This window comes from Mixophyes fleayi, chromosome 1, assembly GCF_038048845.1.
Source record: "Mixophyes fleayi isolate aMixFle1 chromosome 1, aMixFle1.hap1, whole genome shotgun sequence".
Lineage (NCBI taxonomy): Eukaryota > Metazoa > Chordata > Amphibia > Anura > Limnodynastidae > Mixophyes > Mixophyes fleayi.
Window position 1 is genome coordinate 355,618,321 of NC_134402.1, and position 24,151 is coordinate 355,642,471.

A 24,151-nucleotide genomic window follows, 5' to 3' on the forward strand; every position below is an offset into this window, starting at 1 on the left:
GGCTTGTGAAACTATTTTTATTTAAACATACAACACATTAAACGCTCATTAGGTGCACAGAACCCTTGTAACAAAACTACAGCTCATTTTATATATAAAACATTTTGTATTTTGACACATCTTTAAAACCTACTCACTTCTGTCATTGTTGCTATATGCATCTTATATACATATCCATGTGCGTAGACAATCATGCAGTGCAATTATTTGGAATACAAATAATAAAAGAGCATGATGCTAAGTAATCAGATGGGAACCACCTTGTTATAGTTACAGATGTGGTGCTGAGTGGTACCTGCTCAGTATTAGTCAGAGACTGCTGCACTTGTGCCAGCTCTTCCTTTCTTGATTCAACCTCTGTTTTCAGCTGTTCAATCTGAAAAGTCTGTTCTTTTAACTGCGAGAATAATTGTAGATGATAGAAAAAAAATTAGCAAGTTACCAACGCTGCATTTTTCAGTTAAACATGCCGTTGTCAGTCTTTGCATTGTTGAAACTTCATTAGTCAGCAATACAATACACTGTCCAAAAGGCCATTACATTATATTCAAACACTGGTAAAATCAATGGTTTAATTCTATGCGCACACATACATTCGTTCATTCCATCTCTCTTCCTGTAGTTTTTTTTTGTTTTCAATCATAGTTTTTATTAAAGCTTTTTATGCTCAGAACGCTTACATTAATACTATGACATGCCATAATTTTCTATTACCTTTTTGCCAAATTTATCATTCAGGTCACGTATTTCACTGGCTCTTTTCTCTTGCTCTTGGTTGAATAAAGATTCAGTCTCCTGAGCCACATTTTTGACTGAAAGCAATTCCGAGTCTCTAGAGTTCAACAAACTTTTCAACGAGTCCTTCTCTGCTTCAAGTGCTGCCAGTTGGGATTTCAGTTGAGATTCGGACTAAAAATGCACAGAAATCCAACACACAAGCAATGTTTTAAGACTCAGGAGATACAGTAACCTACAAAAAACACTTAAAATGGGAAAGAATTTCCACTTTAGATGTAATTTCCTCATTAGACTAATATACTATTTTTGCAATTTTTAAATCTTTTCAGCCAACAGCATAAGGCAATTAATTGGTTATCTCCAAATAGGTAACATCATTACTACTACTTACTCTCTACTTGCTATAGTTTCAACATAATTATTTTCACAATACAATAGCATGTGCCAAATATTTTCGTGCATTTGATTGCATTCTTTTAATATGAAAAACCACATGTTGCGCAGAGCCAAATACAATGAAACCAAAAGGTGAAAGGAAAGTTAAAATAAAACTAACCAAATGGTCAGGAAACAAGAAAAAGAATATGCAGGGGAAAACAGAATATCATTATCATAGTAACACCCCATAAAATAATAAAAAGTAGATAAAAAGAGGATTTATATACTTGCGTTAAATCCGTTTCTCTGATTCCGTCTGGGGGACACTGCTTACCATGGGGTGTGTAGGGGAGCATGGGAGTTGGCACCTAGCTAGTTAATTTCTAGCACTGCTGACAGACCCCTCCCCTATATAACTCCCCCTCTTCCTCTTCAGTTAATTTAAAAAGCCCCAAGGAGAAGGGTCAACCAAACAAGAGCACACAGAGGAAAAGCAGAAGGGAGGGATCGCAGTGTCCCCCAGACGGAATCAGAGAAACGGATTTAACGTAAGTATATAAATCCTCTTTTCTCTTTCATCCAGTCTGGGGGACACTGCTCACCACGGGGACGTTCTAAAGCAGCCCCTAAGGGTGGGACCGCTCTGAAAATCCCGCTCGTAGAGCACTACGAGCAAAATCTGCATCTGCAGATGCGAATACATTAAATTGATAGAATTTGGTAAATGTGTGGACAGAAGACCAGGTGGCTGCCCTGCAAAGCTGGTCAGCAGAAGCCCCATTTCTTGCTGCCCATGACGCCCCTACCGATCTGGTGGAATGGGCCGTAAGTCTCTCCGGCACAGGTAGGTTAGCTGTTATGTAAGCCTGCTTAATAGTTGCCGTAATCCATTTTGCAATGGACTGTTTAGAGGCTGGCCAGCCTCTTTTGTTAGAATCATATAGGACAAACAGTGAATCGGTTCGTCTAATCGGAGATGTTCTTTTGACATATATACGGAGAGCCCTGACCACATCTAACTTATTCATAGACTGCCGATCAGAGTGAGAAGATGAAAAAACCGGAACTACAATTTCCTGGTTCAAATGGAAGGACGACACCACTTTTGGAACAAAAGAGGGGAGTGTTCTCAAAACCGCTCTGTCCTCATGAAAAAACAGATATGGCTCCCGGCAAGACAGAGCTCCCAATTCCGATACCCTACGTGCCAATGCAATTGCTAAAAGAAAAACAACCTTCCAAGTAAAACACCTAAAATCTGCCTCAGGTAAAGGTTCAAAGGGAGGTCCTTTAAGCATGTCCAGTACCAGGTTAAGATCCCATGGTGCTGTAGGAGGAACATAGGGAGGTTGAATATGTAAGACTCCCTGAAGAAAAGTCTTGATATCTGGCAAATCCGCTAATTTCAGATGAAAAAAGACTGACAGTGTCGATACCTGAACCCTTAGGGAACCTAAATGAAGACCTGCTTCCAGCCCATGCTGAAGAAAAGCCAATAAGCGAGGGAGATGGAAGGAAGACATGTGATATGACCTATTTTCACACCATCTGATATAGGCTCTCCAAATCTGCTGATAGATGCGAGCCGAAACTGGTTTTCGAGCTTGCATCATAGTGTTAACTACACTAGATGAAAAAACCCTAGCCCTCCAGAGGCTGGCTTCAACATCCATGCCGTTAAACTGAGCTGAGGAAAATTCTGGTGACGGAAGGGACCTGGAAGAAGGAGGTCGTCTCGTGGCGGAAGACGAAATCCTTATCCTATCGCCATAGAGATTATGTCTGCGTACCACACTCGGCGTGGCCATGAGGGAGCTATTAGTATTATCGGAAGACCCCCTTGCCTTACTCGTCTGAGCATGCGAGGAAGCATGGGAGTCGGAGGAACCAGGTATCCCAACCTGGGCTACCAAGATATCGTCATTTCGTCCACTGCCACCGCTAAGGGATCTCTTGCCCTTGCTAAAACCCTGTGAACCTTCCTGTTGTGTCTGGAGGCCATGAGATCTATATCCGGAAGACCCCACCTCTGAACTAAAGACTGAAATACATCCGGATGGAGTGACCACTCCCCCGGCATCATTTGATTTCGATTTAGATAGTCGGCCTCCTAATCCCTTATTCTTGGAATGAATACTGCCGAAATTTCCGGAACTTACTGTTCTGTCCAACAAAAAATCTGAGCTGCAATTTTCATTGCGGCTGCACTCCTGGTTCTTCCCTGCCTGTTGACATATGCCACAGCCGTGGCATTGTCGGACTGAATTCTGACAGGGTGGCCCTAAAAGAGGGACTGGGCCCCCCGAAGGGCTAAAAGAATTGCCTACAACTGTAACACATTTATTGGTAAGGCTGATTCCTGGACCGACCAAGGTCCCTGGTGACGGAGGAGCAAGATTACCGCCTCCCAACCTCTCTGGTAATGGGAGGACCCCACTGTGAATTTTAAGCTGTAGATGACTCTTTGTAAAAGAAGAGAGGCGACAGACTTGTATTGCCTGACTTCCTGATCGCTCTCGGGGTAGAGGTGTTACAAAAAAACAATGTGGTACCGGACCCAGCAGGTCTATCATGTACCCCCTTGCTATAATACCCCGAATCCAAGTGCCTTGGGATGACGCTGCCCACTGTTCCCGAACAGAGACAGACGTCTCCCCCCCGCGGCGCCACCTCTGGCAGAGTAGAGTGGTCGTCAGGACGCAGGCTTCTCCTGTGTCCTAGAGGCCTGGCGCCTAGCAGCAAACGAGGATCTACCCCTGATGGAGGAGCCTCGAGCATTTGGTTGTCTACCTCTAAATGACTGTCCTCTAGGCTAGGAGTTCCCTTTTTAAGGGCTGACGAAAGGAGCTGACTCGAGAAGTCCTGCCCCTACCTGAGAATACCGGCAAAGAAGTGCTTTTGCCCCCTGTTGCCTGGGAAATCATAGTATCCAATTCCGGCTCGAACAAACCTGCTGCTGAAAAAGGAATGGATTCAACAGACTTCTTTGATTCCGAATCTCCTTCCCAGGATTTCAGCCATAACGTTCTTCTTGCTGAAATGGATGCAGCCTGAATAGAGGAGGACACAGACGCTGAGTTCTGAGCCGCCTCGTAAAGGTACCCCGATGCCTTTCAGATGCAAAGCCAGGGGAAGTAAATCAGAGTCCTGTAAGGCCTCTGCCAGTTGGTCTGCCCATGGCTCTAGCAACCCAAGCTGAAGCAAATGTGGGTCTAAAGCAAGAACCCGCAGCCACAAATATAGATTTTAGCTGGGATTCCACCCTGCGATCATTGACATCCTGCAGAGCTGCTGAACCTGGGACTGGTAGTAAAGTGTGTCTAGCCAAACGGGCTACTGGAATATCTACCTTAGGAATACTCTCCCAGCAGGCCACATCTTCCTCCTGTAATGGATACAGGGAAGGGAACTTTCTGGGAACAGAGAACCTTTTATCAGGCTGTTTCCAGGCTCCCTCTGCAATATCTCTGAGTTCTACCGAAGGGGGAAAACGAATAGCCTTCCTTTTGGCCTTCTTAAAGAGACTTCTGTCTCTAGGAGTAGGATCCTCTGGTTCTGGGAGGTCCAACGCCTCTCTTACCGCTAAAACCAAATCATTAATAAAATGGCTTTTAGGGTCTTCTTCCTGCACCAAAGGTTGCCCCTGGTCAGGATCAGAATATACTTCCCCCTCCTCCTCCTCTGAAACCCCCTCCGGGTCTGAAAGAACCATAAGGGTATTAGTGGATCTAGGCCTCTTCTTTTTAGCAGGCGGGATGTTTGGGAATTCAAGTAACTGGTTTAGTTTATCCAAACCCTTAATAAATGCTGCGGACCATGTCGGTTCTGTGGGAACAGGGGCCTGGTCTGTAAGCAATGAGGAAGGTCCTGGCAAGGTCTCTTCAAGAGAACCTGTGGCAGCAAGGATGCCCAAAGGCGTACTAGCACTATTAGCCACCGCGGCTGCCACAGTAGACATCAGCTGATTGGACTGTGACACAATCGGTGCTAAAGAGGAAACCGACTGTGTCAGGTAGGCCACCCAGGCCGGTTCCTCCGTCAGTGGGGCTGTAAAAAGCTGGGATTGCGTAGGGGGACCCCCTGCATCGCAGACAGAACATAAAGCCAACGGGTCCCTCTGCCCACTAGGTAATTTTGCATTACATTTTGAACATGTGAAACACTTTACTTTAGGGCCCTTTCCTTTATCTGTCATTTTACAAAGGAAGGCACACCAAACATACAGACTTAAATTTAGCTGTTAGACAGCAAGAGACAGCAGAGAAAATAATATGAAAAAGAAACAAGTAATCGGACATTAAAGTTATACTTATAAATTGTTAAACCAAAATAAAATAACTTGGCAAGTGGGAGAACTATAATATAACTCCCACTAGCCCACTTTGCAGTCAGCAATACAATAATATATGTTTAAATAAATCAGATACTTAGCCACAGGCCAAACAGGGGAGAAGTCCAACAACAGTTCCTGGTGCCTGCTCCCTCTGCGTCCTTTCCCGGGCTTCTATTTGACGCTAAAAGGTGGGGCTAGTCCAACTTTCCATGGGGAGCTCTATATCTTAGCTGCCCCCCCCCCCCCCCCCCCCCTGATAATGCTGTCTCTCTGAAGTGCTTTTCCTGCCCCATTAGCGGGGAGAAGAAAGAAAACAAATATATATATATATATATATATATATATATATATATATATATATATATATATATATATATATATATATATATATATATATATATATATATATAATCTATATATCTATCTATATATCAGAGTAGTGGAGACCTCAAATGAGGTCTCTGCAGCGGATTTTCCCCCTGATGCCCCCTCCTATGTATGAGGGGGGATCTTGGTATGGCCCCTTTCCGTTTCCTCTCCTCCGTGGATTTTAAAATGGCCGCCGGCATTTTTTTCATTCCGATAACCGGCCCTCCTTGCCTAATGGCATGCCGGCGCTGCCCCAAGAGTGACAGCAGTCCGGAGAGACCGCTAGTCACTCTGTATTCAAGCACCCTAATTTGCTCTGTCAGCGAGAGCCTCTGGCTCTCAGCTGACAGAGCAGTGCCTGTGCTGCTGTTCTGGGAGTGAGCTCTCTAACAGAACACACTCCCAGGTCTGCCCAAGATATTCTCCTAAAAAAAAAATAAAAAAAAATTAGCAGCAACTAAAACAGTGCCTAACTCCATGGGCACCTAAAAAAAACTGAGGAGGAAGAGGGGGAGTTATATAGGGGAGGGGTCTGTCAGCAGTGCTAGAAATTAACTAGCTAGGTGCCAACTCCCATGCTTCCCTACACACCCCATGGTAAGCAGTGTCCCCCAGACTGGATGATAGAGAAACATTGTTCACATAATATATTGCTAAATGTCACTATAATGCAAATAACTTAATAATAAAAATAAACAGAATAAGAAAATCAAATGGAAAGTGTTGATGTTATCCAGAGGTTCTAAACCGGCTCCGGTGTCTTTTAGGATGCTGGTCAGCACCATAGGTTAAGATTCCTCTACCTTTTACTTTAATCTGAATAATGTTTAATTGGTATGAATTAGTCTTTAGAAGGGTTTATTTTTTAATGTGTAAGGTATCCTTCACTGCATGCGCTTTCCTGGGTACTAAACTTTAAAACAAGATTTCGGAAACTTTCGGCATACCCATCAAAATGTTGAATTCTGGGGAAAGGGTCAGTAGGGGAGTGTGGGTAAAAAGGAGAAGGGGGGAGCGGACAGGCACAAAGCAGTTAAGAGATCAAATCGGAGTAAATGCTAGACATTGGGGGACAGGTACATAACAGCATGTACAACAATATAACACAGCTTGCCACATATTTTCGAGATGTACAGTGCCCAGTCCGAAGGATCCAGAGGCGGCTTGTGAAACAATTTTTATTTCAACATATGTAACCCCTGGGGATGCTGCAGTTGGACTTGAGCACCCAGGGGCTAATAATCACAATTGAATCAGTAAAAAAAGAGATGGCTATAGCTATTTACCAGTCCAGGAAGAAAAACTACATTTCCCACAAGGCTATTGTGGAGAGGGGGCTGAGCCTAAGAAGCCTGAGAAACCAGGGGGCGGAGAGAGAGGAGCATCCTGGGAGAGACTGAGCTGTGTGACCAGTCCAGATAGGTGACCCTAGGCAGAAGGGCAGTGAATTGGTGGTCTGAGGAGAGAGCAGACAGTCTGCAGAGATATCAGAGCTCAGTGCAGTCCTGAACAGAACCTGCTGAAAGTCACTGTTTGAAGCTGCAGGAGGAGGTTTGCATGCACCTCTGAAGGACATTTTACAAGTCAGCCATTTTGGAGATAATCAAGTTCAGACCTGTGACACACACTGGTGCAGATAAGTTACTGGTTATTTTTACCTATCTGTTATTATTCAAGTGGGGTTTGGACTATTTCTGGCCACAAGGGCTGAAGAGTTAGGGAGAGAAGGGTGGGCAGGTAAATGTGCACCAAGTGTCTAATCAGCATTTGTGGAACTACAAGTCCCAGAATACAAATAGGAAATGATTTTACAGTTGTTGCTACAGGAGGGTTTGCATACTGTGACTGCTGTACCTCACTGCAAGTAATTTAAAGACCTTTAAAATCTGCAAACTGGACACATGATGCTTCCATGCCATGCTGCATCCATACAGAAGAGCCCCAACTTGCAGTGCACTGCTCCATTTGTGTGGCATGTTTGATTACTGCTAATGTGTGTGTTTGGCAGTACATTGTAGAGCTATAAGGAAAAATATATACATTCACCCCGCAAGATATTCCCAGTATCAGGAGCAAGTAAGGTATCTGATATATCTTTCCCTGTGTATAAGGCTGTGACATTTAATGTTCATATTGTATGCTGTTAATGTTATCGATTTATTGCGAGTTATTGTGTTAACTTGGTGTTCATAGTAAGAAGTGGTGCTCCACTTTCATCCACATTGTCTTATTACTGTATTGTATTGTTTGCACTATTTCAAATTATACCAAATTATATTTTTCTATAAAATTACAAAGCTGCATTCAGGGTTTCCATTTCAATAAATGTGCCTGGATGGCTTTTGCAGCACACAATTTGTCACAGAGTGTTAATACTGGGCAGAGGGTTTCCCGAATCTCCCCCTGGTGTATCTTTTGAACACCCCCAGAAGAGAAAGCAGCGATTCGGGTGGAGGCACTGAAAATCAAGTACCGAGGTGAGAAGCATCTGCATTGTTCAATATATATACACCCTCACAATACATAATACAGAAGGGGGTGTTACACATACAACACATTAAAATACTCATTAGGTGCACAGAAACCCTTGTAACAAAACTACAGCTCATTTTATATATAAAACATTTCGCATTTTGACACATCTTTAAAACCTACTTACTTCTGTCATTGTTGCTATATTCATCTTATATGCATATGCATGTGTGCACACAATCATGCAGTGCAATTATTTGGAATGCACATAATAAAAGAGCATGATGCTAAGTAATCAGATGGGAACCACCTTGCTATAGTTACAGATGTGGTGCTGAGTGGTACCTGCTCAGTATTAGTCAGAGACTGCTGCACTCGTGAAAGCTCTTCCTCTCTTGATTCAACCTCTGTTTTCAGCTGTTCAATCTGAAAAGTCTGTTCTTCCAACTGCGAGAATAATTGTAGAGGATAGAAAAAAATTAGCAAGTTACCAACGCTGCATTTTTCAATTAAACTTGCTGTTGTCAGTCTTTGCATTGTTGAAACTTCAGTAGTCAGCAATACAATACACTGTTCAAAAGGCCATTACATTATATTCAAACACTGGTAAAATCAATGGTTTAATTCTATGCGCACACATACATTAGTTCATTCCATCTCTCTTCCTGTGGTTTTGACAGAAGACACACCAGTGTTTTAACAAGGTGGATAACTGAACAGGTACAAGGCAATGCAATTCATGCTCTACTTCCTCCCATGCCTGCTCCATCATACTCCTTGTTAAGAGATGTGTGTACTTTTCATAGAACCCATGATGATATCTATGTGAGCATCAGGCTCTCTTCTGTTCACTTACCAAAAAATGGGAGATGAACCAACCTACCAAATATAACCTTTTATCACCTAGCCACTCAACTTATCCTATTTAACTGGCAAGATAAACTCATAACTCTACAGAAAAACTTCAGACACCAACCCAGTACCTTTCTTACATCTGCATGCCCAAAAAAATCCCCAGCAAAACCTCCTGCTAATGTTTACACAAATTATGGCATATCAATAAATACAAATTTACTACCTGCCCACTACTAGTGAACGTGTAATTTCAGGATGTAGTCATGGCTCCTTCATAATCTGTGGTAAATCTGGCATCAAGTGGCTCAACGGTCCAATAAACTTGTCAAGAAGCCCCACACTTATATACGTTATCCATAGAGACATGAAGTCATACATCCATTCATGTCTTCAAACCCAGCACTATATCAGTGGTGTGATGAGACCATTCTCTGATTCAGATTAGAACAACCCTCTATACAACACTAGGCCATCTCCCTACCTTATAACTTTCAGCCTGACGAGAAAGGCTACAGAGAGAAAAAAAAAAAAAAAAAAAAAAAAAAAAAAAAAAGAGTCAGGTCTTGTACAATGGCTTCACCAATTCCCTTCTCTCTCCCCATATGCGCTGACAAGCTGACAGACTTCAACTAAACTCCTAACAGTAACTACTTATAGTGAGAGGTATCTGCCTATATCACAAAGCAAACTATTAACACGTGACAGGTTCCTGAAAAGACTTGTATTTTGAACAAGTTGTAAGTATCTGCAATACCCCAAAGGCCTACTTATCATTGTCTCTGGGGCTGCCCTGAGAGTAAACATTTCTGGCTGCAGGTTATGAGATTTGGTTAAATGCCTGCCCTTTACTTCGGAGTGGGATATTCTTCGGATGCGTCCGACAGACAAAATCTCCAAAAACGTGGCAAAAAAACGGATATTAGCAGTTTCCAAATATATTAAAATAAAAATCCACTTTAAAACACACACACTACCCCAATACGAGGGCACATAATAAATGACCTTTACAATTTCAACATGTACGACAGCTTCATGCGAGTTTTGGGTTTACTTAACTAGCCACAAAGACAACTAGGGAGTTATTTGCATGTTCTTACAGCAAGTATCAAAATATGTATTTTGGTTAATTAAGATAATGTAGTTGTCAATACTTATTAAGGAACATGTGACTACCTTCTGTTTTAGTGATCCTACAATAGTTGCAGAGGGATGGGGGAATGTGGAGTACTCCAAGAAAGCCAGTCCCAGCTCAGAACCTTTGCCTATGGCTTGCGAATGGGACACCCCAAAAAGGTTTCAAGTAAGAAATCTGAGTGCGCAAATGAGCAAAGCATTGGATCACAGATTTTCTGCATCTGTCATGGAGTTTTGAAAAATCTAACCGTAAAAAATTAAATGCAAAGTACAGTTACAATCACCTACACCATTACTGAGAAAAAGTAGCTGTACAATTGTGCATAACCGTGTGTCATTAATGCAATAGGCATCATCTGTTGTCGGTAGAAGTTCCTGAGACATTGCGCTCACATGGATCATTCAATGTACTGAAAACTGGCAGACTGATGAAGTCACAGGAAGTATCTACACTGAGCATGCTCCAGCCAGTACATGGGAAAGTCACATTAACACTCATGAATATTCACAGCTGCCCAGAAAATGGCTAACTTAGATATGTGTTTCATGGGCTTTTGTGTGTAGGAGACAAGTACACTTAAAGTACACGCACTTTACTTTTTTTAAAAAACAAAACATCTGGGTACATTTATGAAATGATAGCTAGTGAATTACAATAGAAGTGCTGTAGATTTTAGTTTGTGATATAAAAGCACAAAAAAATCTTACACTTGTAGTAGTAAAATGCATATTTGATTTAATATAAAGAATCAGTAAGCATTCTTAATTGTGACTCAATAAGTGCATTCAATGTTGTGCTCTAATTGTGCAAGATTCATTGTAGTGGAAAACACACTCTTACAGGTACACCATTTCCTTGTATTATCACCCTGAAATGAAAGAAATCGTCAAAATATTTCTTATCCATATAGAGGTCTTATGCATGTAAGAGAACAGAGTCAAGTGTGTGTCTGCAATATGTAAACTGGGGTCTGTTGCTGAGTGATACAAATGTTGCACAGCACAATATGGCAAAGCAGAAATACACATACATACAATAATGTTTAATGCCAGTCTACCAATGATGCTCCATAGTATATGTGCGCTGGGGAAAACTCCTGGGGATATTTACCAAACTGCGGGTTTGAAAAAGTGGAGATGTTGGATATAGCAACCAATCAGATTCTAGCTGTCATTTTGTAGAATGCACTAAAATTAATGACAGCTAGAATCTGGATGGTTGCTATAGGCAACATCTCCACTTTTTCAAACCCACAGTTTAGTAAATATATCCCCTGAAGTCTTTAAAAATGCAAGTGTTTCAATTAACCTTTATTTCTGACTCGCGTTTCACTTGATCCATCTGAAATTGCAGCTCCTCTTTGATACGTGCCACTTCCTCCTGGTTTTGCTGTGATACTGTAAGCTGCTTGGCAGTGTCAGCATTCTGTATAAAATAGGAAAAGGATCAAGCCTTGAGATACAGCACATAATATAATTATAAAGGTGTTTAGTAAGTCAGTCTCCTGCATTACCTGTGATAAAAAAAAAAATAAGGCAATCTTGCCTTCAAAGGTCTATTTATAACATGTTCCAATTAGCTGGCCAAATACAACTAAACCAACAGATAAAGAATAAATTCAACTTCCTTTTAAGCAGTGTGTGGTAACGTAACTCCTTCACTACAGGAAAGAACTTGTTTTCTGTGAGACATCCATACGGAGCAACTGTATAATTGAGTGATATATTCTATGAAGGGAGATAACCTTACAGTTAATTTGTTGGCTATATATCAAGTTGCAAATTTCAGAATTAGAGGTTATAGTACAACGTCAAAATAATTACTGACCAATACTTTACATTTTGAGGACATATTATGTACATAATTATATCAGATATTACAAGGAGACATTTCAGCGTGTTTTTTTTTTTTTTTTAAAAACACCACACATTTTAATATATTTTGCTAATATATTAGTTTATTTCACTTTATATACATACAATAAAAGTTCAAATAAACAGCTGTGTTCTTTAATTCATTGTAAACTGTACTTTTTAAAGTATTAAAGCTGTTTAGTCCATTAGATTTGTGTACCAAAAAGAAACACTTTCTTCTCCATGAATTGATGATGTGTTAAGTGTTAGCACCTCAGTATGTATGTTTTGAATAATTTGGAACAGCCGCCAAAACATTTGGGAGATCATCTAAATAGATATAGAGATAGAGATAGAGATAGAGATATATATATATATATATATATAATTACACACACAGATACAGATCTGGTGCGGCAGTTTCTCTTTTTGGTAAAGTAAATCAATATATATAATATCATGCCCAGAAATATTCATCAGCAATAAAAACACAAGTCACCAATGACTTAAAACTTAGTTTACATTGTAAAGTGCATGATTCACAGTGGAAACTGTGAGATAGATCGATATAGATCTATCGATATCTATATCTAGATAACAGAGGACAACAGAACTATCGAGTAATAGGTGCACAGGAAATCATATGACACTGGCTCTGTCAATCCCATATTCAAATTCTAAGTACACCAATGGAGACTAGAGATGTTCACTGACCCCCATATTTTGGTTTTGGATCTGGGTTAACTTCGTGTTTTGGTTCCCGATTTTTTTTCTAAACTCCCTATTTTTTTTTTTGTGCTAAAATCACATTTGGCTTTTTTTTTTTATCCCTACATTATTATTAACCTCAATAACATTAACTTCCAAAATTTCCAGTCAATTTTTGTCAAGTGACAAGAACACTGCTATCCCTCCTGTTTCTGTATGAGCAATGGCACTAGGCAATGTCACTGGAGAATGGAGAGTGACTAGAACACTGCTACCCCTGTTTGTGTGAGCAATGGCGCTGATCTCTTGGGGAGGGAGGTACTTATGGAAACCAAAGCCCGCGAGATCCGACAGCGCAACAAAGACGTTTTGCCTGGATTCAGATCCGAACCCACTCCCGAGTTCGGGTGGGCTCGGTTTTCATAAATCCAAGCCTGAGCATTTCTAATGCAGACACGTCTTCAACACTGCAAAATCTAAATGAAAGCGTGACATATGCCCTTACCTTTCTCAGAAGTCCTGCATGAACATTGATGAGCTCGTTGTGCTTATCTTTCATCTTGTTGTAGCGCAATTCTGTTGCTTGAACTTTCTCTGGTAGTAAAAGTAAAATCAAACAATAAGTTTGAAAGCTTAAAAGTAAAGGTTACTCTTGTTCACTTCCCGCTTCATTGAACAAATGTGGTCCAAGCAACTGGGCTTTTATCATCATCTTTTATTTAAATGGCTCCACAAATGGTCAGCAGTGGGCTTTAAAGCCTGCTGCTGTCTCATAGCTACAGGTCATTGAGCACCAAAGGTAAGGATTGGACATAGTTCCCCAGTCATGTTACTTAGCCAGTTTATTGTAACAAATCGCTTAACTCAAATCCCCTTCTCTACCCTCTCAGCAATTTTAAATGTTTGGAAGAGAGGGTGTAGCATACCATCTGCAACCACTTCAAATATAGTTTTAATAAAATTACCCTGTTCCCAATAAAACCCCTGTATCAGAATTTTGCGTTTAAGTTCCTGCTTTTCGAGAAAAAAAAAATAAGGGTTAAGGCCTGAGCTAGGCTTTAGTCAGTGGCAATGCAATAAAACTAATCTTACAGCCTTGTATGGGATCAGAAAAACAAACTACACTATAGGTTGTAGAGTCAGCAAACACTGCACAGTCAAATCTACTCCTGTGCAGCTATGTGCGGGGACAGATCAATATAGGACAGACTTCAGGCAGGAAAAAAAACCCGGAATATAACATTAAGACAGTTAAAAAATAAAATTTTTTTAAAGTGTCCCCCATTTTATTTTAGCATTCAGTAACTTTAAATCATGTTGCTTACTTTTGCCTCCTGGAAGATGCTAGTGTACTTTGCATTGCACCTTTAACTCCTTGTATTTAACAAAACATTTTGCACCCCTATGGATTAAAGGTTCACAATTGCTTTAGAGATCTTGCCAATTTATAAATACCTACTTTCCATTTCTACACAAAGCCCTTGAGCTTTGTCATTTTCCTGCTTCTGTTTCAGTAGCCTCTCCAGCTCGCCTCGCAGCTGCTCATTATCCACAAGGGCTTTCTGCTTCTGTTTGCGCTGCTCCTCCACCTCAGCTTCTAAAGTGTTAATTTGACCTTTCAGCTGCATGATGTACTTCTGAGCCTGATACAGCCGATTAAAGACAGAGTAAATCAATGCAGCCAACGTGTTCTCTACATACATGATATTATCAGTGGGATCTGCCAAAGGATTGGCATCAATAGCCAAATATAAAAATACAAAAGCAAAACCACAAACAAGATAAACAGTGTTAAATAAGAGTATGTCTACACAATGTGCATCATAAATGGGGTCAGACTAAAATTACTTATACATAAAGGGAATGATTGGTGCATACAGCTCGATTCATCAATGTTTGGAAAGGTTTTGCACTGCTCCGATTGGCTAGGTCAGGCCTGGCCAATCTGTGGCTCTCCAGGTGTTGTGAAACTACAAATCCCAGCATGCTTTGTCAGCAGATAGCTCACTGATAGCTGGCAAGACAGGCTGGAATTTGAGTTTCACCACACCTGGAGAGCCACAGGTTGGCCAGGCCTGGGTTAGGTAAAACACAAAGTAAAGTGCCCTCCTGCTCTAAGAAGTTCTTACTGAGTAAATTAAATAGTCTCCATTTTTCATGATCATTTTTCCATAAGAAGCAAAGTTCCACTGGAGAGCAGGTTGGGGCTTACACATTTAGTAGCAAAGTTTTGATATTTTTTATATACTCAAAAGTGTTATAAATAAAGCAGTTTAAACACATACACATATATGATACATTGAGGATTGAACAATGCATTAGACAGCAAGGTTAGTCTCTAAATCCTCACCTCCAGTTTTATTTTTTCCAATTCTGAACGCAGCATCTCAATTTCTTTTTTCAGATTTTCTATTTGAAGATCCCTTAAAACAATAAAACAATGATACCAGAGTGTACTAGGTTTCAAGAAGGCCTAATAGACTAATAATCTGTAGCTGGGACACAACATAGAAGAGGTTAATGAATATATTCTCTACCTGTCATCGATCATTAGACCATTTGGAGGACCGAAAGTTTGCTGAAAGATGTCCTCCACGACCTAAAAACAAGTAATTTGATATTTGTAAATATTTTCTTGTGGGTGAATAGAAGATACATTTACAATACAAATAAAGTAACATGCATTGTCTAACGCAGTGCTTAACAATGTCGATTACTACACACATTACTGTGCTAGATAAACAAACATTAATCTAACAAGAACAAATATACAATACAAATGGTAAATTTTACAGCAATAATGGACTGCTGAGTAGCTGGTACAAATTTGGAGGCGATAACGAAAGCATGGGTGATAGATCTATTATTACAATTTGCAAATAAAAGTTTGTTTCCTGTGGAAAATACATAGGCAAATGAAAGTAGGTCAACTACTTATAGCTATAGTTTATTATGCTTTATTACCATGGTACCAACTTATTAAAAATGCTGTACAACAAGGAGACCAAAACAAACAAAATGATTAACACTTTATTAACAAACATATGGTAACAAGCCTCTTCTAGCTAGAGCACATATTCTGTGGCGTTGTACCTGTTAGGAGGTCTTGTTACCTCCAGGATATAATACCAGAGTATTTAAAAAATGTGAAAGCTGTGAGTTAATCTGAACAGCTGAGGTAGGGCATTCAAGAGTACAGGTGCAGGACAGGAGTGGGAGGATGTTAAGCTTAGGTCAAGGCAGATTGGAGAGAATGGGTAGGGTGGTGAACAGAGATAAAACATGTAGGAGGAGGGTGCAGCATTGTGGATGGCTGTAGAGAAACATTTATAAATTACATCTTGGAAGAAACGGTGCAGTGAATGACAACATTAGTAAAGCACATTAGTCTAGGAGCCGCTTTCCAAATAATATAAACTGGGGTCACATTGGTTAACGGAAAGCCAATTGATAGGCATCACAATGGTTGAAACAGGAAGTGATCAGCACATGAATTAATGTTTTAATGGAGTCAGAGATTTAGGCAGGGATGCAGGATATATTTTGAGGTGTAGGTAATTTTACAAGGGATTGAAAATGGGGAGTAAAGGGCATGTGAGAATCAAACAGGCTTGTGCTTGGGAGCAATTGTAGGGAGTCCAATAACTCAATTCCACCCAGAGATTTCAGATGTAGAACTTTGGAAGATGTTTGATCTTGGCATAAACAATTTTTTTTGCTACTAGAACAGTGGACTGTACAAGACAGTCTGCACAGAGGGAGAACCTAAAACTAGGAGCAAAATTCAGGGGGTTGGACCCATCCTCTTTCTGCTTGCACTTATATAGACTTGACTATGTCCACAGTAATTAGAGGTCCCTCAAGTTTCAGGTAGAGGAAGGACATGACTGAGGTGACAGTGGAGGAACAGTGGGTTGTGTCATGTGTCTGCTCTACAGTTATAAAAATCCCCAGTTTACTTGACGTACCTCACACCAATAGAGAATATAAGTCTGTCAGAAAAATATGAATTAAAAAAAACAAAAAAAACCTTATAAACTGCAATTCGTCAAAATATATTTTCCTCAGTTTGATTAGAGAAAGAAAATGATTCTAGAAACATGATAAAAGCAGTACAATAATATGTTTAACCTGGTTCTCAGATTATTACACTTTGACAATTCATTGTAGCAGCATATTATAAAATGATCCTTAAATTAAACACATCTCAAAAATGTACATTTTGCATTCACCTGCTGCTCCACAGGCTGAACGCTGCTGATTTCAACCAGAGATTCGGGTGGTTGTTCTTCCTCCTCTGGAGTTTCATTGGCCATGACAACTACAGGCTTCACATGTTCCTCTAACGCAGAGGCTCTCAAAAAGTTGGGTGGCTTCTATTAAGATTCAAATAAATTAAAATATTATATACTTTCTACATAGTTTTAGATTGGTAACATATATTGCCTTGTACTCTCCACCACAAGAAAATGATTATTGGTGATTGAAACATTTATTTGCAAGGGGTCATAAAATCAGTAGTACCGGATACAGAAGCAAGTAACAAACAGATGAGGTAATACACATAATTAGGACAGAGGAGTGAGTAATGATATGAGGACTCACAGAGTGCAGAAAAATACATGACAGAACATACAAGGGAGTCAGACAGTAGACAGACATGGGACAACAGGTACAGAGGACCCTGCCCACGTGCACTTACATTCTAGAGGGAAGGGTGATGAAAGACAGTAGGACCAGCTGGAAGTAAAGGGAGATGGCAGGCAAAGTAAAAAGAGATGAAGGATAAGATGGTCAGGAGGTGGTAGGATAGGCAAGCTTGAAAATGTGAGTTTTGTGCGAGTGTTTGCAGGACTGAAGGTTGGGGACAGTGGAGTGAGGCAGGGTAGGGAGTTTCAAAAGAATGTGGGCATCACGGTAAAAGTCTTTGGGGAGAGGATGGGAGAAGGTAATGAGAGGTGAATTGAGGCGAAGGTCAGAGGTGGAGCGGTTGGGTAGGTATGTACCTCAAGACAAGGTAAGAGATCTAAGTCTTGGTAAGGGATTTGTAAGTGATGGTACGGTGCTTGAACTGAATTCTAAAACAGATAGGGAGCCAATGAAGGGATTTACACAGAGGAGTAGTAGAGGAGCAGCGACAGGAGAGGAAGATGAGCCTAGCCACAGCATTCTGTATGGATTAAAGGTCAGAAATGTGAGTAAGGAAGGCCAGTGAGAAGGAGGTTGCAATAGTCGAGATGAGAAACGAGTGAATGGACCAGGATTTTGGTTGCTTCCTGAAAGAGGAATGGACGGATTTTCGTGATGTTATGGAGGAGGAAGTGGCAGGATTTAGCGAGGGACTGGATATAATGAGTAAAGCTGAGGGCTGAGTCAAGGGTGACTCCAAGGCAGCGGGCATGGCTGACGGGAGAGAGCGCTGCATTGTCAATCAAGAGGGAGATACTGGGAAAGACAGCAACATTTGCGGGATAAAAAATGAGCTTGGATGTGGAGATGCTGAGTTTGAGGAAGCACTGTGACATCCAGGTAGATTCAGCCAAAACACAGCTAGATACTTGGGTTGGGAAGGCTTGAGAGAGGTCAGGGATCGAAAGATAGATTTGCGTGTCATCAGCATAGAGGTGGTATTGGAGGCCAAATGAATAAATAAGTTCACTGAGAGAGGTGGTGTAGAGAGAAGCGCAAAGGGCCAAGGACAGGGCCTTGGGGGACTCCAATAGAAAGAGGAGGGGGGGGGGGGAGAAGGAAGAGTCAGAAGCAGAGGCTGTAAAAGAGCGGCCAGAGAAGTAGGAGACAAACCATGAGTGTGATGTTTCGGAATGAAGGATAGTGAGGAGAAGAGAATGATCAACTGTGTCAAAAACAGCAGAGAGGTTGAGGAGTAAAAGAAGGGAAGAGTGGACTTAGCTGAGAGTAAGTTGTCTGTTACTTTAACGAGGGCAGTTTCAAAAAGAGTGTAAAGGAAAGAAGACTGTGGTCAGAAAATGGGAAGACAGAATTGGAGAAGTTGGAGATGTCACAGAGATGGGAGAACACTAGGTCCAGGGATTAACCATCACATTAAACAAGAGTTGAACATTTTCAGGAAAAGACAAATGGAGAAATTTGAGCAATATCACATAGCAGATAGTAGAGACAGACCAAAATGAAACATAGTACTAGGTATAGCAAACATTTAACATTTTTTTTTGCTTTACATGAAGAACTGCTCATAACATTCACTACATAAAAAAATACTATCAGCTTGTACGAACTACAGCCAAAGGATAATAGATTTTTGGCACGTGGTAATTTTCCTTATGCACAGCAAATTTCAGGTTAGTAAGAGCACTGAGGGACATTTTAGTCAGTCCAAAATGGCTGCCAACAGAAAACTCTATACATTCTATGCTCCAAGCATAATAGCAATGAGAGTAGTCAATGTGAAGAAGAATATCCTAGAGCAAAAACACTTGATAGGACAGATTCAGCACCAATGCATTAGGTTGTTTTGAACACAGAGATGCCCAGCCCATGCCCAGAGAATTGAATGCACAATTTGGGGGAGATTCAATTAGCAGAGATATTCCTCAGCCGTGATTTCTCCTCACGTCACATAGGAGCGAGGAAAAATGAGCGGGGAATTTACTTTAGTAACAAATCTAATTGAATGTGTGTGTTTCACTATAATAGCATATGTTACATACCATTACATGCATACATTTTGAGATTACTTTACTACAATATCATTTGAACCACTAAAATAATTCTAAATTTAACAGTGCAGGAAACTTACATCAGGAAGGCGGGGAATCTGAATAAGCCTTTTGAAGTAAAGCATGTCAGAAGCTCGTTTGAAAAAAGTTTTTAGGCTACAGAGGAAATATGAAACAATGTGTATATTAAAAATACAATAACAGTTGTACAACAGCTCTCAGTGTAATACTTTTTATTGAACCACAAATAAATAAAATGAAAAACAAAACAAACAAAACAGATTAATAGAGGGCCATTGAATTCACGCTTTTTTTTTTTTATTAATGTCTAGAAGTTTCTCTTTTCTGAATTACAAAAGTGTTGAAGTGTTAGAGTAAAACTGAACCAGGTTCAAGGGGTGTTTTTAGGCTGTGGTTCTTGTATGCTGGGAACAGGCGAAGGAGCAAGTCTGAGAGATCCCCACATAGGAATCAGGCAGCAGCAGCATTGGGGCCGCTGCTGGCAGCATTCTACTTTATAATAAATCCTACCTGTCTCCTGTACCCTATAGGTGCCTGGGGGCAAAATACCAAAGCTGAGCTCCGAGAGCCCTGCAAGCAGCAACAGTAAGACTGCTGTTCTGAGGTCTGGATACTATACTCCTGGAGCCATATTCGGCTTGTAGCGACCCAAGTCACGGAAGTAGTTTAGGTAGGAGATTTAAATAGAAATCTCCCAGGCCAGGTACGCACCCCTCAGTTTGGCTTTAAATACAGTGTTAAAAGTAAGAAAATAATGCAGACCAATTCATATGCAAGGTAAGTGAATCAACCAGATCCGGGCTGCATTACCCCCCTGCCAACATATGTATGAAAACTGCATTAAAAAGGGCAGAAGGTAAAAAGAGCTACTGACTAAAACATGACTATTCCTAAAGAGCCTGCTCTTTTTCTGCAAAACACCTATACCGGCTGTACTGTTGTGACCTACAGCAAAGAGCTAACAATCATCCATCCACCAGATGTCCTGTTTTGTACTTAACATTATGAGTCAACCCTCTGCCAGCTACCCAGCAGGCCTGAACCAAAATTACCAAGTCAGAAGAAACCAAGTACACAATGCCGATGCAAGCGATTCCAGCTGCCGTTTGCGGCAGCGACCTACAACTGGTGGCACAGTGGTATGGCGAGTTGGTGAGTGTTTAGTGACCAAGTAGCTCCAGTAAGTGTAGTCAGTAACAGTCGGTTACCGACTGTAAGAAGCCCATCGTGCCACATGGGGATATTCCAAATGTTTGTACAAAAGGCATTTTTTTCTCTGATGGGAAGGTCTACCGGAAGGACGCCCCCCTACTTCCTATACTTCCTGGCACGGAAGGGCCATCTTTGGATTCTGAAACAAAGAGATCATCACGCTGTTCGTCTGTTCTGCCTCTCCGCGACTGGTAACGTTGTATTCTAATTGTAATATATAGAAACATACCTTTTAGGCTATTTACACTATCAGGACAATTGTTTCAGTGTCTTGGGATTGGTGTATTTTCAAAGATTTACGTAGTATAGAGACATGGTAAAATCATTTTGTCTTATAGTCAGTCAGACTAGCTCTCAGACTTATCAAAACTTAAAGAAAACAATATTTCCTTTTTTATATTGTATTTAATCTGTATATATTTTAAAGATGTCTGAAAAGGGGACGTCCAAAAATAAGGGACCCTCTGGCATGTCTGCGCTGCACTATTCGTTTGCTAAATGCAAATTATCTGTTGGACAGCCTAACCAGGATGCTCGCTGTACTGCTTCCAAAGCAGCAAAGGGGGCAGCCGTTATGGAAGAACCGCCCTGAGCTAAGTCACTAACAACTGCCATGGCGGAACTCACCACAGTCCACAGAGGTACGTGAGGTAACTGTTTCTCACACTTCTACACAATCACTAGCTGTCGCAGGTACATCCTCTCAGTCCGAATCAGTTTAATAAGAGAAACGCCTGCTTACAGTATCACACAGGGCCAAGAGAATTATTTCTGATGCGACTCAGGGCCTCCTCTTCTGAGGCCATTCCTCAGAAGAGGAGGGTGAATTAGACTTTGATCTGCAAGATGACAACTCATTTAGTTCTGTAGACTCTGCCCCTGCCCATAATGTTCATAACCTCATTCTGGGTATCAGACATACTTTAGGTTTTGCAGAACCAGAGCCCATGGTCCCATCAGGGTTCTCCTGGTTTAAAAAGACCAAGGCACAGGTGGCTGCTTTCCCACCATCCCCTCAGATGATGGAGATGGTATTCGATGCATGACAGAGGCCAAACAAGCAGTTTATGATGCCGGGCAGATTTAAGTCGCTTTACCCTCTCCAGACAGAGGACTCAAATGGGAGGCCTCCCCTAGAGTTGACAGCCCTGTAGCGCGTTTTTCTTCCTATTAGTGAAACCTGCTCTTGAGTGGGAACTGTCGAAGGAACCCCCACTGATAAGAAGTGCAATCAGGCCCTCTGCTCAGCTTATATTGCGGCATGAAGTATGTTTAGACCCACGATGGCGGTTGTCTGAGATAACAAGGCTATTCAGCAATTGGCTGAACAGTTGGTTAAGGGTATCCGAGAGAACATCCCATGTGCAGAATTTCTCTTGTTGGCCGAGCATATTCAAGACACTTCTGATTATGAAGGCCAGACAGCCATGGATGCTGTGTCAGTAAATGCCAAATTCTCTGCCCTCATTATCGCAGCTCGTCGTACCTTATGGTCACGCCGATGCAAAACGAGCTTTAGAGGGTTTGCCATTTGATGGGGTTACTCTGGGTCAGAGTTGAAAATGACATTCAGGTGGCCACAGGCGGAAAGAGCAGTGTTCTACCCATGGATTCCAATAGACCACATCAGGGACGGTTTCGGTCCTTTCGTTCCTTTGTCTGTGGTACCCCATCCAGAGGCCAATCCTCTTCCCCCAGGGGAGCGTATAGCAGAGGTAGGGGCGCTGTTAGGCAAGGAACCTCGAGACCGGGTGACAAACCTGCTGAGTGACAGTCTTTCCCCAGGGGACTCTGTGGTGGGGGCACGTCTTCTTCGTTTCCAGGGCCAGTGGTGGGCATCCACCACAGATGTTTGGACACAAGGAATTGTGTCCGAGGGCTATGTCATAGACGTAGTCCAGTTCCCGCAACAGAAGTTCTTCACCACAGCAACCACCCTTTGTCCCCTCAGGCGGAGAGCACTTCAGGAGGCAATCCAGAATTTGCTGGCAGCCGGGGTTATTGTACCCGTTCCAATGCAGGAAAGCGGTCAGGGGTTTTACTCCAGCCTCTTCCTGGTGCCAAAACAGGACGGATCATTACGTAAAATTTTATATCTGCAATCTCTGAACAAGCAGGTAAAACCTCAAAACTTCCGAATGGAGACCCTTCGGACTGTCATCGCCGAAATAGAACAGGTAGAGTTCCTGGCCTCCATAGACATCAAGGATGCCTACCTACATGTTTCTATATGGAGGGGACACCATTGTCTCCTCCGCTTTGCGGTAGGGAACCTTCACTTTCAGTTCAAGAACCTACCTTTCGGCCTAGTGACCGCTCCCAGAGTGTTCACCAAGATCATGGTGATCATGGCGGGGCTCCTGCGCCAGAAGGGAGTCATGATAGGGAACTATCTGGACGATCTCCTTCTGAAGGCGCCGTCAGTGACGCTTTTATCTCATCACATTCAGATCACAATGCAGTTTCTGGAAGCACACAGGTGGGTTCTAAATTTACCCAAGTCATCTCTCATTCTGCAACAGCGAATGTGATTCCTGGGTCTCTTGTTCGACACAGTGATTCAGAGTATACTTACCGGATAACAAGGTCCTCGCACTCTTGTGCAAAACCAGGACCCTCCTGAGGCAGAGAGAGGTCTCTCTCCTCGGTTGCATGAAACTTCTGGGGACGATGGTGTCCGTGTTCGAGGCAGTGCCACTCTCGCCCAGTTAATCGGGAGATTCTTCAGAAGTGGTCAGGTTCCCATGTGCATTTAGACAGGCAGATCATCAGTCTGTCCAATACCACTCGCATTTCCCTCGTGTGGTGGCTATCTAAACAAAATCTGGAGAAAGGTTAAGTCTGTTAGGGACCCTGTCACCCCTCCCCAGCCTAAGATTCCAGGATCTCTTGTCCCCCCAGGAGGCCACAGTGCCAATCAACGTCCTGGAACTCAGAGCGGTGTACAGGACACTGACGCAGGGACAGAGGTTCCAGTCAAAAAAGCCTCTTCAGATTTAGTCAGACAATGCCACGGCGTGCCTAAATCACCAAGGAGGAACTCGCAGTGTAGGGGCCATGCGGGAAACAGCCCGAGATCGATCTCATGGCATCCAGGCTAAATTATTAGCTTCCCCGATACGTCTTAAGACCCTCAAACAGAATTCATAGATGCTGTGGCACTTCCAGCTAGTGTACCTGTTCCCACCGATACCCATGCTCAAGTGGGTGCAAAAAAAGCAGAGAGCAGGTGCCTGCAATTCTGGTAGCCCCTCATTTGGCATGCAGGGCATGGTTTTAAGACATTCTGAAACTGGCAGCAGCACCCCTCTTCCATCTGCCAGTGCGACCAGATCTTCTTGCTCAGGGTCCTCTTCTCTGTCACTCTTTGGATCATCTA

The 24,151-nt window shown here is 41.9% G+C and overlaps 1 protein-coding gene across 1 annotated transcript in view; it reads right to left on the bottom strand.

Annotated features, from left to right (window-relative positions):
* Positions 1-24,151, bottom strand: part of HIP1R (huntingtin interacting protein 1 related) — a 79,411-nt gene that overhangs the window by 17,574 nt on the left and 37,686 nt on the right. The window contains exons 10-19 of the mRNA XM_075177756.1: positions 19,620-19,695; positions 17,074-17,217; positions 15,379-15,440; positions 15,192-15,264; positions 14,301-14,484; positions 13,347-13,435; positions 11,589-11,705; positions 8,636-8,737; positions 715-909; positions 296-397 (exon numbers count right to left, since the gene is read on the bottom strand). Coding sequence (XP_075033857.1) covers positions 296-397; positions 715-909; positions 8,636-8,737; positions 11,589-11,705; positions 13,347-13,435; positions 14,301-14,484; positions 15,192-15,264; positions 15,379-15,440; positions 17,074-17,217; positions 19,620-19,695 — 1,144 coding nt within the window. The remainder of the gene's footprint in view (positions 1-295; positions 398-714; positions 910-8,635; positions 8,738-11,588; positions 11,706-13,346; positions 13,436-14,300; positions 14,485-15,191; positions 15,265-15,378; positions 15,441-17,073; positions 17,218-19,619; positions 19,696-24,151) is intronic.